This window comes from Mycteria americana, chromosome 13 (assembly GCF_035582795.1).
Source record: "Mycteria americana isolate JAX WOST 10 ecotype Jacksonville Zoo and Gardens chromosome 13, USCA_MyAme_1.0, whole genome shotgun sequence".
Lineage (NCBI taxonomy): Eukaryota > Metazoa > Chordata > Aves > Ciconiiformes > Ciconiidae > Mycteria > Mycteria americana.
Genome location: NC_134377.1, coordinates 12,588,811 through 12,608,330, shown reverse-complemented (window position 1 = coordinate 12,608,330; position 19,520 = coordinate 12,588,811). Strand labels below are relative to the sequence as shown.

At 38.1% G+C, this 19,520-nt stretch overlaps 1 protein-coding gene across 1 annotated transcript in view; it reads right to left on the bottom strand.

Moving 5' to 3' along the window:
* Window positions 1–19,520, bottom strand: part of AACS (acetoacetyl-CoA synthetase) — a 44,041-nt gene that overhangs the window by 18,286 nt on the left and 6,235 nt on the right. Inside the window, exons 3-8 of the mRNA XM_075516271.1 lie at window positions 17,421–17,541; window positions 14,295–14,408; window positions 5,583–5,680; window positions 1,634–1,748; window positions 988–1,069; window positions 154–301 (exon numbers count right to left, since the gene is read on the bottom strand). Coding sequence (XP_075372386.1) covers window positions 154–301; window positions 988–1,069; window positions 1,634–1,748; window positions 5,583–5,680; window positions 14,295–14,408; window positions 17,421–17,541 — 678 coding nt within the window. The remainder of the gene's footprint in view (window positions 1–153; window positions 302–987; window positions 1,070–1,633; window positions 1,749–5,582; window positions 5,681–14,294; window positions 14,409–17,420; window positions 17,542–19,520) is intronic.

Here is a 19,520-nt window from a genome sequence, read left to right as displayed (position 1 = left end):
TCACGTACAAATAGACAGTTTCATTGCAAGTTACTGAAAAACTGTCAGCAATCAATTCTTCCTTAAAGTACATTATGATATGATACTGTTAAAGGAAAAATATAACCCAGGTAGTTATATATAGATAGTGCAGCTCCAGGAGGGAAGACATACCCCTGCTGAATGAACCATGCATTTTGGTGCTCCTGTGGTGCCTGATGAATACATGATAAAGAGAGGATGACTGAAAGGCAGCTGTTCAAACTCCAGCTGGGGGGGCTGGTCTCCTTTCCCAGTAGCAAGGAAGTCTTCTAAAAAGACACTGCATAAGAGGAGAATAAATGAACATTTCAAAATTTTTTTTTAAAGCATTACCCCAGCGCATACATAAGACTACCTCTGTATCTAACAGTTCTTTTACAATAAACTATATACTCAAACTATATATATTATTTTTATTCCTAGTCTTTCTACTCTATTTGAATTGCTAATTGTTTTGTTTCTTCCTCCTGTTTTAAAATAAAACATTAGTATAATATTGAGATGTAACAACAAAATCAAGCCAATAAATCTGCACCTATGATTAGCTGCCAGCCTTAATAGCTCAAAGCAGACTGGAACAATCTGACCCTCACACAAAGTCTGGAACTCAACCATTTCCAAAAGGTACCTAACATACGTAATCTAGACCAGTAAATAAGCAAAATAAATTATGTCTAAAAATGTCACTTATATTATTAATTGTTCATTTCTGGAAGCCACTTTCTTCTCCCTTCTATACACTATTGAATTTTGCCTTCATTTGAGAACTATTAATACCAACAGTGGTTTTGAAGCAAAACATCTGCAGCAACACACTACTTCTGTTTTCAGTATGAAGTTGGACCCACATTAAGAAATCTGGCTAAATCCTAGCTTTTGCAAGTTCAAGAGGTCAGGCAGTTTCAATAGCTATCAGCATCCATCTCATCCCCATTAAGACAGTCACACCTCAAAAGCTCCCATTACCTGTTTGGAATCTTAGAAATATCTATGGTTTCCCTTGAGGAGACATATGGAATCACCACCACTTTTTTTATATCTGGAAGCCCTGGAAGAAAGAAGAAAAAAAATTATTTCCTACATTCAGTTACATAAGCCAAAGGTCTTTTCTGTCTGATTGGATCATACAGTGTAAGGCACTAAGTAACAGAAATAATTCTGATGCACCAAGTATTGGATATAGTTTTAAATGTTAAGAAAACCCAAAAGACTACATTGTTACCTAAGATATAATTTCCTCAATACTGCCAGCCTTTTAAAAATACATGTGTAAGTCTGCAAACTTTAATGCTGTAATACCTCTTCATTTGTCTTCAGCAGTATTTCACTTGGGCTTAAAAAAACCCAGTATCATCAGTCCCTGTTCCCCCACTTATACTGCTGACTAATTTATGGTGATATATTTAAGCTAGGAAAAGACTGTTAGAATTACACGAAAGACTGGTTAGTTTTTACTCAAATCAGTTTTGAAATTCTACGTGGCCACAAAGATACTGTACAGGAGGAAGGACAGCGACAAGCAGTCAAAAGCATCACTTCTAATGGCAGTGCAGGCTTTGAGTGCTCACAAAACTACACCATAACTAAGACTAGATGGTATGCAGTGAAATACCTTTTACCACACTAAGCAGCTTTTCCAAGTGGTTATGTTCTTTGCCATTGTATATAACAGCTTCAACAGAGAAGATAAGCTTAGGCTGAATTTGGGAAAATCTGTCCAGCACACCCTAGGGACAAAGAAAAACAAGTTAAAAAATGAAATTAATCACTACAGTAGGAAAACCCACTGGATGCTCAATTCAAGCAAGGAATAAGGGCAGGAATTAGCAGGAGAACTGTTAAAAGACTGCCTGCTTGTCTTTCACTCACTCAAGATCTTCAAAGTACAACAGTTTTGTAACAAACTATTTCATGACCCCCAAATACATCAACCAATAACAAAAATAAAATCACCACAGATAACAGAACATCGTTCACTGAAGGATCAAATTCACAAAGCTATCTAAGTAGTTAAAAATGCACCTTGAGAATCAGACAAACTCATCTAAAGATAAGCACCTAACTGTGATGTGAGCAGGAGTTAGGCACTTAATTAACTTGAAGGCCCACAAGACTCCTCTTCATCTGCAGGCAAGTGCTCTATATGCCCTTGTAAACTGCCCCCAGTGCTGCTTTGACAATGTACCAGCAGTTTGGTAGTCTGCATGGGGGGAAACGTGAACACCACCTGTCTTCTGGAAGATGCGTTTATCATATGGCAAGGTGGCACTTCACATGAACTGGCAGCTTTGTTCTGCTACGATTAACAAAGGAAACTGTACCACTGATTTTTACCAGAACAACTAGATATTGAAAACACACATACATACCAGCAACAAAAAACTACCACAGCTCCTTTAGAACCTCTCAGGCAGGACGCATTCAAATGCTAAGTTTTCAGGTGGCTCCTCCAGCTTACACTGTTTTCAGGAATCTACCATAGCTATAATCATACTTGAGAGAAAAACCCTTCTGGCTTTTATTTTTTTTTTCCAGGTACACTGCATAGAACAGCCTACCAGAAATGGGTCTTTTTGTATTCAACAACAAGAAACAAATCCTTTTACTAAAAGCTCTCAGCACACAGTAATGTTCATCCCTCTCTAGCTACACTACTTGAAACATTAAGAACTACAAGATCACTTAATACTGTAAAATTGTCAACTAACTCAAGAACAATCTCCTAAATCATGTTGCAAAAATCAGACTTCAGTCATGTTCTTATTCTTCCCAGCATTCTTCATTCTTCTCCATCTCCTGCTTTGTCCTCTTACTTTGCAGCCAAAAGGAGACAAATTATTACCAAATCAAAAGACCAGTGCAAAAACATCACAATCAGCTAATCTCTATTAAACGCCTCCTTTCCAAGCTGGGCTGGTCAGGGTTGCAAGAAAGCCTACTGCAAAAGTACAGAGGTCCTGTCCTGACAGCTTCTCCATGTTGTCTTTTTAGGAAAGCTCACTGAACACCACAGGTAAGGTACAGGGATATGACTAAATATAAATACGCAACTGTCTCTGCTGAATATATCACTTCACAGCTTTCTCTCCTGTCACCTGAAGATGCATTTCCTTTCCTTTGTTCACATCATAAGAAAATACAGTGACAATGCACTGACACCTAACTTTATCAATTAGTGTAAAACAGAAATCACCAGAATCTGTTTCAGTGGCAGAAGTTTTCAAGAAGCCCCTAATGCATTAGCTAACAATCTCAGAAATGTACATTTAATTTATTAAAGTGACTTTCTAAGGGCATATGAAATAAAATTTTCTGCATTCTTTTCTGCTTTATCGTACCTACTTCTTTGTACCATTTTCAAGGATGGACCAAGCAGCCAAATTACACACAGCGTGTGCATGTATATACATGTGCGTGTATGTACATGTGTATGCACATTCATGCTGAGCACAGAGCATACGTACCCCATATCCATGCTGCCTGATGTTTAAAAATGAAGACCAATAATAGGACTAAGGGTACTCTAACAGAAGAATCAAATCTCAAGTGTGAATCAGAAACAGAGATGACTACAATTCTCAGGGTCTTACTAATCCTGCTAACACACCCCGTTGGATTCATTAGCACTAGCAGGATCAAATCCCACAGGGCAGCCTGGTATGATACAAAGGCAATACAAACAGATGGAACATGTAATTGCTACATTGGAACTTTAATCCAACCAGATGGCTCAGCAAGGAATTGCTTTCATGAAAAGCACAGGTATACCAGATATGGCTCATTCTATTCTATAAGCCCCAAATCCAGTACTAAAAATTGTGCAGGGCCCTGTGAATGGAGCTGCACTGACTTTGCTAGGGCTCAAAGGCTTCTCACATAGTTCTAAGAGCAGAGCCTCTTTTTAAACTTACATATCCAACAATTTCTTATGCACAGGCCACAAAGATCCACTTTCCTATTAATATACGTAAATGGATAACAGGGACTAGAGAAATGAAGCAAAAGCTGCCAAGAGTGGCATTCTGCGTGGGAGGGAGCTCACTGGTTCTGACAGCAGACTTCCTGAACACTTGCAAAGTCTTTGGATGTATGGCATTCAGAGCCTGCAATGTGGAGGCACTTCTGAAAAGTGACATTTCTAAGCTTCACAAAACATACACACAATTGGATCTGAAATGTTGAAAATGCTACACTATTTCCCAAACACAGACAAAATCTTCATTTATGTTAACAGGACTAATGCAACTGCACAGAAGGAGGAATATCTTTTCCTTAAGGTGGAAGCCAATATCCCTGAGGACCACTGCTGATCTCCCTTAAGATTTTAGGGTTTGGATTCATGCCAACACATGCTGCCAAGCCAAAGGAGAATAAATGATATCAATGGCACTGCTGCTCGAAGGCTAAGCTTCATTAAAAAACTATCACAAAAACTAAATAAAGCTGGGCACTGAAAATAACAGCACATCAACATGGACAGAAAACATACCAGTACTCTGTAATGCAAGCAAAATGAACAATCTTCCCCCAGATGAGAGATCAAATCACATTGCAAAGAAAATATTCCATACCATCATTTTCTGAGCAAGCAGAAAATATTTGTAGAACAGATTGATCATTACATGCTGTAATGATTTTTTAATCGTTTCTCCCAATGATACACTCAAAAGTGTAAGAAAGTGGAATGCTGCTGCCCTCTAGTGCTAATCCAGAGATGACAGTTCCATACATTTAACCAGCTACTGGGATTAAACACCGAAACTGAGGGTATATATTACCTAAAAACTTCAGTATTTTCTGTGTTCTGCAATGCACAAACAGTACATTCTCCAAATGCTTTCATGCAAGCTTTTAGATAGAAGAAAGGTTCAACACTCCATTTTAGAAGTGATTTGTATCTGTCACTGCTTATGATGTGTGCTGAAGACTTTCCAAAGAAAGCAGAATATATTCCCAAATCTTCCAGGGCACACTAACGTCTCTTTGGATATCATGGTAATTTTTACCATATTTTACACACAGCATTTATTCCTACACTAAAAAAAGTTAAACAGGTTAGTGATATTAGCCTGAAACTCCTCACCTTGTTGGCAGACAAAGCCTCCTGGAAAAGACCAACTGGGGTGTTGCTCAGTTTACCCACAGAGGAGGCAGAGGAAGGGACTACTTAAGCACAGGAACTGGACTATGGCTAAGCAGCCTGGGGAAAGATTTGGGAAGAAAGGGCCAAGCCCCAGACAACTCTGTTGCATTGCTGCTCATTTGCACATTTAATATAATAAAAGCTCACCAAGACTATGGATTCTGCCTGAAAATATCCCAACAGTGAGTTAGCTAAAGATACTCAAATTACTATGCTGAAAGTCATTACTGACAACTGAAAGCATGGGTCTTCGTTCAGTTCGCGATAGCTAGAAAAAAATCTGGTGTACTTGGCTGTGCCAGAAGGTGGCAGTAAGACTAAAGTGAACAGAGTGTATCCTGCCACTTTAATTTATCACCTTCACATTTGTCTGAAACACGATAGCTTTTCTGCAACAGGCAATAATAAGGCTACTCACGTTAATGCCGAAGTCTGGTGACGTTGAACTCCAGATAGCACCAACGCTTGCAGCAGCCAGCATTGCTTCCACCGCATGAATGCTGTTTGGTAAATAACCTATGGCAGAATTTGAATGGTTAGAGATGGAAGAAAACTAAAAAATATCAAATCTTACAGTAAATATAATTTATACAATAGCCATTTTAAACTGATTAAAAAATAAAAAAATCCTAGACTGAAGCATCCTTTAAAGTTTTCCACACAATCATAATGTCCTCCTTTGAAGTCAAATCAGTTATACAAGGAATTAGAAATAATAGTTGTATTAGTTTTTGTATCTACAAGGTTACTCCCAATTTACAAATGTTTCTGCTTAATTAATGAGACTTTCAGGATAAGAGGGCAGCACGCTGAAAAGAACTGGGAAAGAGTGTAAGTTTGTGGATTGAATAGGGTATATAGAGACTAAGAATACAGCACCATGCAGGGGAATAGAGCAGGTCTGTAGAAACACCCATTAGAGAAGGAACAAGTATCTGGAAGGAAAGATTATAAGTACTCAGTTCAAAAGCAGAGATTCAGCTTTACAAAGCTAAACATTGTCTGGTAGACACTGCCAGAATCTTAAAACACAAGCAAGCAAAACCAGCGTCTCAGCTGATAAGGGAATACAGGGGGAGAAGCCCTGGAACATTCCCACACAAATGCAGCTCTTCAGGTTTATCTCATTAGCTTGAAGCAAGATTTCAAGATTTAAATTCAATTTACCAAAGGCATACAGAAGAAATTAACGTCAAGAGAGTTAGACTTTCAGTGGGCTCAATTTGAGCAACTCTCCAGAAAGTGCTGGGTGGCCAAGATTGACTCTCAACTGATCAGAAGCCAACCCACAAGTGAAAACATGCAACTGAAATTCACAAACTACACTAAAGTAGATCAAAGATCTGGAGTTTCAGATAATCCTTCTTAAGCAGCCAAAAAGATGTCCAAGTACTTAAAAGAAAGGCACATGACAGGTCTAATTGCAGTACTTGGACATCTAACTCAGTGTTTGAAAGCAAACTTGAATGGCAATAAAAATGCTTTCCAACCTGTTTAACAAAAGTGGTGAGCACTGACAGATCTTGGACTGCAGTGCAAGTTGCAGGTGCTCCACAAGTATCTACCAGACAGCAAAAACTCACTAGTGCTAGGTGCTTTTCAAAGAAAGATATTTATGGATGTACTTTTCAGGACAGGAACTAAGATCACAGATCTTAGTAGCAATTTCTGTTACTTTAACTTTATCAGATCTTAGTAGCAATTCCTGTTACATTAACTTTATCAAGTACAGGGTACTGAGCTTGATTTTTGGCAGTTTGTCTACACAGCTTGAAAAAATCTATCCTTTTTCAACTTTGTAAAAAGTAGACTTTAGAAGTAAATCTTAAACTGAGATTTTTCTTCACAATTCAAAAAACAGTGGAATCAGTTTCTTAAACCAGCCTGACCAATTAATCTGTAAGCTGTTGTGCTTTTGGGAGTAGCAACTTTGAAAATGGCATTATGACTTAAGCCCAACAATTTCTGGGAAAAAAAAACCACAACTGAATAAAAACCTCATAACATGTTAAGATACAAATTACTCCCGAGAACTGCCTACGGTTTGTGGTGTTTTGTTCAGTGAAGTTCTTAAGTACATAAAGTGCAGTGAAACCTCAAGCCCATAAAGGCATTATTTATTTTGCTATTTTTTCCTCAGGGTCAAGGTTCATGATACAAGGTACAGTATCCCAAAATTTTAGTGATTTTTCTTTTAAGAGAAATCTTCCTCCCTGAACAATAATTTGAAATATGAACCAGAACAGACTAAAAATGTCATTTCATGTGATGGAAGCAGTTCTTTTTTAATTGATGCCAAACATTTCCACTGAGCATTTCTCAGATAGGACTATCAGGGGGGCAGAGTGCAATGAAAACTAAGAGATGTCTCTTTGTGCTTTGGAGCAGTTACTCCTTGCCATACCTTACAAGCATCAGTTCTATTATAAGCCAAGTTCTCCTTTTCACCACTCCTACAAAAGCCCTCAAGGCAAGAACACAAGTCTCTGCTTATTATTGTGAGCCAGACAATGAAATCATTACTTTCATTTGTCAGTTGGCTTTGAGGTGGTGTTTGAGTTCTAAAGGATATCAGCCAAAACTGCCAAAAGGTATGAAACATGCAAGGCAACTTACTCCGCATTTCTGTATTTTTGCCTGATCCTTGCAGGCAGCCAGCCTGCTTGCTCGCTGGGATTTTCATGTATTTGTCCTAACCCCAGCACCAGGTATTACGAATAAAAATGAGGTTCTATTCTGGAAAGAGATCCTCCAAACACAGCAATGTAAGAAATGTTGCTTTTCTCTTGACAGCTCCCAACTCTGACACAAACGATACTTCTCCTGTCAGTCTTTCAGATTAAAACTAGATTCTCAGAAATAAAAACAGTTTCTCCCTTTCTCACATCAGAGATTCTGCAAACCAATTACAGCAACTGTCATGTATGTAAAACTCCCTGCATTTGACTGTGCTCCTTAAGATATCAACTGACTCTTCAAAGCATTCAGTAGGCTGACACAGGTCCTAAGTGTCTACAACTTGGTAAACAGGAACATTGCTAACAAAGAGGATGAAAACCCCAGCTTTTTTAGCTGGATTCACATCAGGGGTCACAGAGCAGTGACCTATGTACAGAAGTTCTGTACTACAGAAGAGTAATGGTACAGCCAATTTAGATATTCATCATATGTTTGTTCATATATTTAACTAGAGCCTCCATGATCCTTCATACAATATTTCAGCTAAGGATCAAAACTAGCGTTTGTCAACATAGGTAAAGTCTACAGAAGGTACTTCTCTATCTCTGTATCTTAACTTACCCCTTTCTTGAAGCTGGTAAGAAAGGTGGAAACTACTTCTGTTACTAGAAAGAGGAGGATCTTCAATACCTTCTTTGGGTGAACTAGAAAGCAATTGAGTAGAGGGCTCAAAACACAGGAGTTGAACCCAGCCCCAGCAACTAGGAATCCAGAGTATGTCATACCAAGAGGCCTAGCAGCACTCCTCCCAACTCATAAGTATGTATAAAATCTCCATAACAACAAAGAAATAAAAGCTTTACTTTGACATAAAACCTGTGACAAATCTCTAAGCAGGACAAGCGGTATCTTAAAAACACTTATGGAATTTATTTATTTTTTTTTTAAGAGGCACTTACAGCCTGATCTGCTCAGGACAGCATTTTCTGTCAGTTGCTATTTACTTAATCTAGCATATGCTAAGATTAAACTTAGATTTGTTCATTTACACTACAGCACTTTAGCAACAGAACAGGTGAAAATTGTAGTCCAAAAATTTCTGGTATAATCACACTGGAAACTATGTCAAAAGTCTCATTTCTCAGAGTGCTGAGAACACATTCCCTGCAAGCATCTAATGCCTTCATAAAGTAGAATAAGTGTGTGCTCAGAAGCATCCAAACATGTGTAGTCATCTGAATTAAAAAAGCCCCGAACTTGTACCCTGCATCAAATATTTAGTTTGAGCCTTGAAAGAACACATCAGGAGGAAGGAAAGCAGGGAGCTGCAACTGAAATATCCTCTCAATGGCTTATATTATTGATCTGCACCAGCTCTCAAACAGAATAAACAATTCAAAGACCAGACTTCCAGTTTCTCTTTTTGATGTTAATATAGCATTTCATACTCCTTTAGGACTTTAAAGTAGTCATCCTACCTAACATTACTGTGGCCTGAGACTATTAGTAACATGCTAATCTTCTTACAAAGCTAGCTTTAAAACCCACGTAAGCAACTAGGGCTAATACAGTTACTATAGATAAAATACCAGCTTTAAACAATGTAATTCATTGATGTTTTGTTGAGGATTTTTTGTGTTAACACATGGGGAAGATTAGTTTGTTTTTAACTGCTGACTTGTAATAGAACAATGCTGGCTACAGGGATATAATAGAAGCAACCTATCCAGAGATGAAAAACACAGATACTCCGTTTTATTTTATTCCTGCTGCAGTCATTGTTATTTGCCAAAACAGATTTGTGTAGCTTGCATTAGGTATTGTATCTGTTTCTTCCAACCATTCAAGCATCATTGACAGTATTGCAAGACATCTTTAGAAGAGGAGATATGTTTCACCACATATCTGCTTCAATTATGTTTACTATTAAGTACTATCTCCTTAGTGATGGAAAGGGAAGACTAGGATGAAATCAAACTGAAAAAGTGCTGACATTGCTGCTTGTCCACCCACATTCACCCACCTCCAACTTCAACATACTATTACTGTCATGATGCAACCATAAATTGTATTGAACAAACTAGGGGATATGTTAAATATAATGAAAAGTTAAAGTAGTCTTGTCTTAGAGGCAGTAAAGCATGGAGATGAAATTCACAAGAAAACAATGTTAATGGTCTTGTGTATAATTCTAACAGCTTAAGATTAAGTGATTTTAAGAGAAAGTGGCAACAAAGGGCATCAGAACCTGGCAGGCTGACTAGGCATTAGGCAACTACAATAAAAATCAATAAAATATCTCCCTTCTATTTAAAAGCTGATTTTTCAGAAGCAGTGAAAGCATGCCCTCTATTACTGCTATAAACCACATGAAGAATCACCCTTCCTTCTGCCATCTGCTATAAATTTTGGAACAAATTAGGTCCCAGTAGATTTTGGCAAGCTTTGGAGAGCCTGATCTTTGATACCACAAGTGGGTGTATGTCTCAAACTTTCCCACCCAACACTTAACATCTCTCCCCCATTTCAGTTTGGGATTTGGAGAAAAGCCCCCAGCCTCAACCTCTGACTGTAATGTTACAGTTTAGCTCTTCCAAGGACTGCCAATATCCTCTGGCATAGCAGAGAAACATATGAAAAGTTGAGACTCAATTTAAAATACCTCTCTCTAAATAGCTGGATTGGTGTTAAAAATTCCTTCAGATTTCTTTCAGAGGGAAGTTCTCCCTAGATATAGACTACTGCTTTGCCCAAGGCAAAGCAATCTGTCAGAGGCAGGAGTCTAGGACTGGGGGCACCAGGCAAAGGGAAGGAGGGGGAAGGGGAACTGTGCAACAACTCAACTGCTGGGAGCTGATACAGGTTCATCTGGCTGCAGATTATAAGGAAGAGAGTCTCTCACCAGCTAGGGTAAGAGGGCAGCATGGAAAAAAGAAGAATGTGAGAAATTGCCCAGAAGACAAAAGGCACATGAAGACTCTGGATAATTTTAAAAGCTCTACCTGAGCCAAAAAACATACCGTGATTTTAAGGAAACAAAGAGGTTGCCTAGATTCATTCATCTTTTCTGTGATCAAAAGTAAAGGCCTTTGTAAGGACTGTAAGCACAACGCAAGCCTGCTTCCACAAATAAGCTATAACTGCTCGTAAAGATGTGCTTTAAGCTATTGAAATGCTCGAGAGACCCAGCACAGATACTTGGTACCTACAGCAGCTGGGCAGAAAGGTCACTGCTGGGGAACTGCTGGACAGGAAACTTTTGCTCAGGAAATGCGCAAAAAGGCCGAGGGAAAAAAACAGAGCTGCAGCTTACTCAAATGATGGGAGCTTAACTCCAGAAATTTAGGGAGCTGGGATCCAAATAGTGTTTTTCATTGTATTTTCAATGTATTTGTTTCCTTTTTAATTTGTTTTCATTTGGGTTTTTTGGGGCAGGGGGTTTGTTTGGTTGTTGTTGGGGGATTTTTTTTGTAAATAACAGTAACATCACCAGACAGCCAGAGACTGCAATTTGTGCCTCCTCTTGAAATCACTAAAAATCCTTCCAGGCTTCCCTCTGGAGTCAATACACATGTTTTCTCTCCCAAGAACAGGACAAAGTGCACAGTTAAAATCCTACCCTTTCTGTGGAAGGAAGCCCTGACATTAAGGATGAATTTTCAACAGAAACTTGGAATTGCTACCTTCTGCAAGCATGTAAAAAAACTGTACAGATAAAAATAAGCAGTATCTAAAGCACGCTATTTTATTCATACAATCTTATTTTTTTAGTGTCAACGATGCTTTTTAATTTAAATAAGAGGTGAGCCAGCTGCCAAAACAACAAACAAGATTCAAGAGTCAGCCAGCCTCCAGCTGTGCTAAGCAAAATACAGTCATTAACTAAAAGGACCTGTTATTAAAGTTACAATGATAATAGCATTATTAGCTTAATTATTAGCACCACTGACTACAGCTATATTTCAATAGCATGTTTTCTCCAGCTAGAGAGCACATTTCCCCTGCATAGTATACCTTACTAAGAACTGCTCACAAGATGAGCACAAAGTGACAGCATCATACGTTGTCTTTTCCCAAAAGTATCTCTAACTGGTTTTGATTAGAAGAGTTCTAGCAGTGATAACCAGGTTGCGAAAAGGACTAATTCGCTCCTTAGAACACAAAACAATCTCATGTAGATAACATTCTTTAATCTTAATTCAGAATGAATGTTCCCATTAAATGTGACTGCACCTGGTCATAAACATATTACATCTGTTATCCTAGTGAGCAGTATTTTCTTCCCAGAGATTTAAAACCTCTCATTTAGCATCAGACATCAATATGTAAAGTCTAAGAAATGGACTTTAACCTGAGAATTAGGACAGCAGCAAAGAATAGCAAGTTTCTACTTGCAGGAACACACCAAAGCTACAGCTGTTGCTACTCACAAATTTACAGTTACTGCCCTCCCCCATCATAGTGTGTTCACACACAGAGCTTTCATTCACACAAAAATACGAGAACATAACCAGTAATTACTCGTCTGCATTGTCCATCACTTTCCCACAACACATTTCATCATATGGGATCTGAATCTGGTACAGAGTGTCCTTTTGCCACTTATGCATGAGATTTAATCCTTCAGTTTAGCATAACCAGCAATACATATGGAAGAATTGTTCTGAGCCCTGTTATGACTTTTTTATTTACAAAACAATAAGGAATAGTGTATTAAATCCCCACAATCAGTCTACAAAACAGAGCATCTGAATCTGTTTTGTACACATCCGGAGAAATTTCATTGCAAAAGTCAAAAAAGAGTGCATTCTGTGTGCTTCACGATGACAAAGTTTACAGAAAGCATCAAAAGGGGTCAACAAAAACTAGGACTTTGATTGGTTTCATGATGTCCAAGTTTCCAGTTATAGGCATAATTACGTATTGTTTTGCCAATGTCTTTGGGGCAACTTTTTAAAATACACACAACCCACTTTTACCATTTGATGTACACATCAGAGGACAGGTAGTAAGAAACACTACACTTAAGTTCTAAATACTCAAACTTTGTCGAGTGTAAGTTTTCCTATTCATTAGTTTGATTTCAGACAGAGCCTGTTGCTCCTCAACAAGTTGTCAGATATGAACATGACAGTGTTACGATTGAAAAAGGAGACAAAATTAGAGCATCTTAACTTAAGTCTTCATTCAGACAAACCTTCCTGACTTTGCTGGATGGTTCTTACTCAATTAAGGATTTAGCTCTAATTCTATGTAAAAAAACAAGCCACCAGCTGTGATAATTAAATGTTCAGTGACCAGTTCCATAGAATACTCATATCATATGCATGAAGTATGACCTCAAGTATATTTACATTTGCAAGTCATATTTGTGGGTTTAATAAAAATAATAATGCATAACCTTCTGTTTTTGAAGACATGGGCTTGAGTTTTGGTTTGTAACATGCAGAAAACAAACCAAATAGTTTCATCACTTCGGGTTTGCATCATATAAGAAAGTACACATACTTAAGATAATGGCCAAGTATTGCTCAAAGAACATGTGATTCCAGTAGTAAGATGGATAGGCAGATCAGCAGAACTACCAGGTAGGAATGAAGGAGCTTCAAGGACACTACAGTTTTGACTTGCACCACACTGACAAAACTAAAGAACATATGTTACAGAGCACATGAAGTACAGAGATGAAGCAGCTCAGCTAGAAGATCAAAACCAGAAATTTAGAAATAAATGGGCTGAGGCCAGCAACTCCTTTCTATGCCTGGACTGTATACTGTACAAGCTGTTCACAAGACAAAAAACTGTTTATATAGAAAAATGCACATGACAGTCTTATGACAGGAAATATTGCTCTAGAAATTTCTGTGAGTTACTGAAAGGATCACAGGGTTCTAACTACTAAGCTCTGCATTGGTATGACTTGAAAAGTTACTGCTCACCAGCAGTTCACTACCACCATTCTGGAAGTCACTACTCCCAAAAGCACTGGTGGCAGAGGTAGCACAAGCCCATTCCTCAAGAACTGCAATTCACAGTGCACCATACTACCTGGGATCAGTAATTGGCAGCTGGCACCAGAACCAACCAACCTAGGACCGTAATTTCCAAGATCACCCCTGTGTCAATCTGCCAGACCTTGTGAGCAAAAGCTTCAAAGATTCAAAGTCTCCATCACTTCCACTTCCACAGAGTGCTTATGAAGCAGACCTTAGTGAAGCTTATGAATGAGGTATTTTCCTTCCCCCTCCAGTGCTAGAGAACTCGCAGGCTAATCCAGGTTCCTTCCCTCTAGAAGCGTATTTCATACAAATGTAAATATAGCAACATAAGAGCCTTTTCTTTAGAATGTTTCTGTGAAATAGTATTTCATATTCATGTTTCTACAACCTTGACTACTTACATATTGCAAGAAAATTTCACCTCTTGTCCTTTAAAAAAAAAAGTTACTCACCCACAACTCTGTCTCCTACTTTTACTCCCATCTTCCTCATGGCTGCAGCATACAAAGCTACAGCTTGTCTCAGTTCTTCAAAAGTAACTTTCAAGATTTCTTCTTTGCCTTCCTCTGAGGAAAGAAGATTAAAACAACCAGTCAAAGATTATGCATTGCAACATGAGTAGAGTCTAGTACAAACAACTAATTCTGGACAAAAAAGAATACCAAGGAATTTTAGGAGAAGAGTTTCCACTAATAATTATACTTTTTACTTTTCAAGTTCCTCTTATGCTGTGCCAAGCTTTTCTTTTTAATGGGAATCAACTATTAGTCAGTAGTATTCATTCCACAGGCACCAGGACATTTTTAAAGACAGGAATATATACCTGCAAAAATGCAAACTATACACTGGAGAAAGGTGTGTTCTTGAAGGGTATTCATGATAAATAGATTGCACTCACCAAGGCTACTTTCTAAGATGGAAAGAACAACTTCATTTTCCCTTTTTGCTCAGTTTTCTCATTAGGTCTAGGAAGCGGCAGCAAGGTGCTGACTTTAGGTTTTATTACAGCAAGTCACCCTTGACTAGGAAATCATGCACATATAGTTTCTAAGGTCTGACTTTCAATATGCTTTTTAAATATCTGCGTTTGCCAACATACCACAAAGCAAATAAACTAAACTGGACTCCATTCATCTCTGAAAAGATCTGCAGGGTGTTTTCATTTTTGTACTGAACATCAGATGTTATGTAAGCCATTAATAAATCACTCGTGAAACAAAATGAACAAATATAAATGTTATGAAAGGCAAAGTTTGTCATCTTAAAGGTCCCTTCCTGTACTTCCTCAATGTGACTCCTGCAAACCATTTGGCCTGTCCTGTTTCCAGCATCCAGCACTTCTTATGAAAACACATATGCCAAGGATGTCGCAAAAAAAAAAAATGTACTGCATGCCCTGGTACAGCAGGTCCTTGCAGAACTGCTACCATCAGTGATTTCCTTAAGCAGGGAACAGTATTTTTACTCTTTTGCCTTCTTAGACTTCCATCCCAATAAATTTAGACCTACATGGAGCAAAAAAAGCAGGTTGTGATGGGAAACAACACAAAAATCAATGTAACATGTAGTTCATAAGCTTAGCAGGGACTGCTGACAGATTCTGTGTTCCCATAGAACAACAGAGAATGGGACTCTGATCCTGCTCCATGATTAAAGCCCCCAGGAGAAGGGAGTCACAAATAAGAGATCCATAGTGAGAGCCAGTGACAAGTGAAATTGTTTAGGAAAGTTACATTTACATTCCTGTGCTCTATTACACCCACATTGCTCCCACAGAATCATCCCTAGTAAACACACAAATCTGACACAGGTTCCCTAAACACCACTCTGACCTGGCAGTGAGGGGTTAAAAAATACTCTGACTTAAGAGATCTTAAGAAGATTAAATACAGCAGAAGGTCATGAAAAGAAATGCAGGTGGAAGTCTGTTCACTGCAGAGAAGTAAATGCGTTCACTCCAGGACTGATATAGTATTCAACTGGAAAATAGTTTTGCTCCTGTTGGTATCATCACCTGTGATTATGTGACACAAAGCAGTGAGTGTCCAGTACACCCCATGACTTCCTAACAAGAAACAAGATCTACAGGGGCAATGTAATCACATATCAAACCAAATAATTCACTAAGTTGACAATAATCCCTTCAATAACTTGAATTTGCAAGTATTTAACTCCACTTTTTCTCAAGTTGCATGTTTAGCTTTTAGCATTAACAAATCAATCACATCAATTCTACATGCATTTAGAGTTGACTTACTAATCAGTGTTTGGCTTTCAGCTGTTGCACAAGATGTACCCAATAACTACATTGATTTTTCTCCCCACTAAATAATACATAAGAAGCTTTTCTAATGATCTCAAAATTTGAAAGTGATGAGTTCATCACTTTGAAGCCAGCTTTCTGTTACAAGCCCTATTTCTACCAGACTTCACCAGATCAATTTTTATCACACCAAAACTGGGTCACAGATTTTCCCATTCTCTCTGAACTGGTAGCTGGTTTTATATATATGATCAGAGAGGTTTCCTTCAATACCTCTAAGCAGTAAAATGCAACTGATAAGTATTTCTTCTTCAGCAGTAAGCTTACAGAAGACAATTCTGTTGTCTCACATTGTTTTTAAACAGCTATCAGAACAACAGTAATACATATGTAACTCAAACTGATCTCCATGTGTCAGAAACCAGAAACTATTCTTTTAACACCTACACAATCAATCCATAGTTCTGCATAATTTTCCCTGCTAACAAGCTGTAAGACTGCATTGTTTATTGTTAAGCTATTAAGAAGCATCACTGCTTGGTCAGTCTTATGATAAGGATTAGGTCCAGCAAAAGGGAAGTTCAGAATACAACTCCCTAAGGAAGCACCCACACACCTGCACAGAAAGTAATCCCTTCTAACAGAGATTAGAATAATTTTTTAAAACTACCAAAGTCAGCAGATATAGGGAAGGGACTTTGTCTTAACATGACCATCCTCATTATGAGTATATCCAGATTTTACGAGACTTATATCTTCTCCAGTATAATGAAAATTGAGACTAAGCTTTAGCGTTCCAGAAAAGTGAAATTCCAAGTCTTCCATGCATGTAACTGTCCTTCCTTTCTGTATTGTCAAAAGCAGAGTTAATTCTTACCTACGCCGCATGTAGTCCTTAGTATTCCTAAGATAAAAGGCATAGAAAGAGGGTGGGAAAGACAATATCAAGCAACAGTGCCAAAATACTTCCTGAAGGCAATCATTAGGCAAATGTTTGTGACAAATGTGAAGCAATAGCTCAAATACTGAGTGATGCTAAGCACAGCATGATCTCCACTACCTTAATGCAGTTAAGCACATTCTAAGAAAGCTTCATTTAGTTTGCCAAGGACTTTTCAGAATCATCTCTACTCCCAGAGCATGTTTTGCTGTTTTTTGCAGAGCTGCATCATAGATTCTGCAGAATTACTGACTTTATTTTTCTCTTTTCTCCTCACCCAAGCCAGTTTATTTCAGGTTTTCATAAAAAGCACAGCTGTTTTAAGGCCTAGTCCTGTGAACTATAAATAAATACAAGCCATTAATTCTTCCTTACTTGCTGCATACAGTGCAATCTTGTCATTGTCCTTGTGCTTCAGAAGATTTTCTGCGTAGTTCAGACGACTACCTTTAAACCATTCCGGGACATCTGCAATACTTTTGGACGTATCAACCACCTGAAAAAAAACAAAACACATTCCTGGAAAACTATAGTACAATTTCTTTTTCAGAGTATTGTACAGAAATCAGCTAATTAATTCCAAGCTCTTTATACACTCTACTAGGCAAGAATCATTTCTCCCAGCATACAGATGGCAAACAGACACTAGATCCTGTAATTACAGGCCTGGAAAGATTAATTATTTGTCAACCGTCACAAGCAAAGACACTACAACAAAACTAGAAAGAGTTCCTTGCTGACAGTTCTACCTTTGGACCAGCCCTAAATACACCAGTGAAGCAAACCACTATGGCTACATGCAGACCACAAGATACACGCAAACCACAGTGCACGCTGGGGTTTTGCCTCTGGGAACAACCCAAACAGGGACTGAGCTACAGCATATTGTAGCTCTCTAGCAGGCCATATGCTCCAGCCTCCCTCTTATATAGGAAGGTGTGAGTATGCAGTCTTCCCCAGCATGAGTCACAAGGTACAGAGACCAACATCAGACACTTAGACAATGGTAATTCAATTTAACCCTAGGCTAAATATGTGACCTTTATAGTCAAACGTAACTAAAGAGTTCAAGCTTTTTATTCCGATTCTCCATTTTTAAGAATTAAGTTGCAGTAAACATTTAAGTACTCCACAGCTTCATCCAGAGTGCAGAAATACTGCTAACCTCTACAACTAACAAATATGGTATTACAAACTGTCAGAGGGCACATTTCTACCATCCTTGATTTACTGTTTTCTAAAAAGAGGGGCCAACAACCTAGTAAGTCCATATTAAGTAATTCCCCATTTAAGACTAAGACATGCAAAGAATTGAACAATGCAATGAGAAGAAGTCACAAAAATATATTCCTCTGAAACAACTTCCCCCTATCTTGAACTAATTAAGCCTCAAAATATTAAATTATCCCTTGATAAGTCACAGTTAAGACTATACCTTTAATAACAGTCATAGGTAAAGAACCCCTTGGCATTAGCCACAAAGGTCTATAAATTCCTTCTGCAATGCTCCACTGTTTAGAGATTCAACTGCCTAGCAGCACATGTATTTTGTAATCTTTAAATTGAGACTTTATTTTACAGTTGTGTTTTTGAAAGCTTCAATTTATACCCTCAGGTTCTCTCTCATGGACTACACATGCATTATAGAAACAGCATTCTTTCAGACCAAGTAAAAGGCTCTTCTGAAAGCCAGATAGAAATCAAAATACCTCCCATTCCAGAAAACCCAGTATTTTTGTGCTTTGAGATGTGCAGTATACGTATTACTGGAGGCAATCCTAAAATTAATTTTTATAAGAGAAGTTAAAGCTCATGTGGAAATGCTCTACTGTATTTCAAATGAATTTTCTAAAAATGGGAACCCAAGGAGATTTCTTTGCTTATAACAATTAGCTAGAACTGAGTTATAGCATTTATAGTTTATCAACTCAGGCTTCAGAAATTTTTTTATACTAACATATATTACTGCAGTAATTAGAAGCCACTCTTAAAACTGATTCATTACTGACTTCCTTAGCTTGAAGAAAAGTGAGCAGAATGTTTTCAGCATTTTCCAGGACAAGATCTAATATAATCCTATTTTTTCCTCAAGTTGAACACCTCTTGGAAGAGCTCCACTAGCATAAGGTGGTAGACTGTATATGAATACTTGATGCTCCATTATTTTCTACTCAGGTAATTCCTATGACTCCTAGTTAAACCAAATCTCTTTGGTAGAGGTACTTAGTTATATGAACAACCTGACCTCTCCCTTAGAGGAAAGTTCTCAGCAAGCAACAGAAACTCAAGGTCTGCTAATTTAGTGAGAGATCCCAGTTCTAGCAAGTATATAAAAATGCAGACATTTGCAACAAGCCTTTCACTTCATACAGTCCCAACAAGTGCTCAGCAAATCTACAGCAAAGGGCAAGAAGTGCAGTCTACAGTACCGCTGACTGCAGTCCTCATTGAATGAGTAAGGCTTCGCTCCTACTC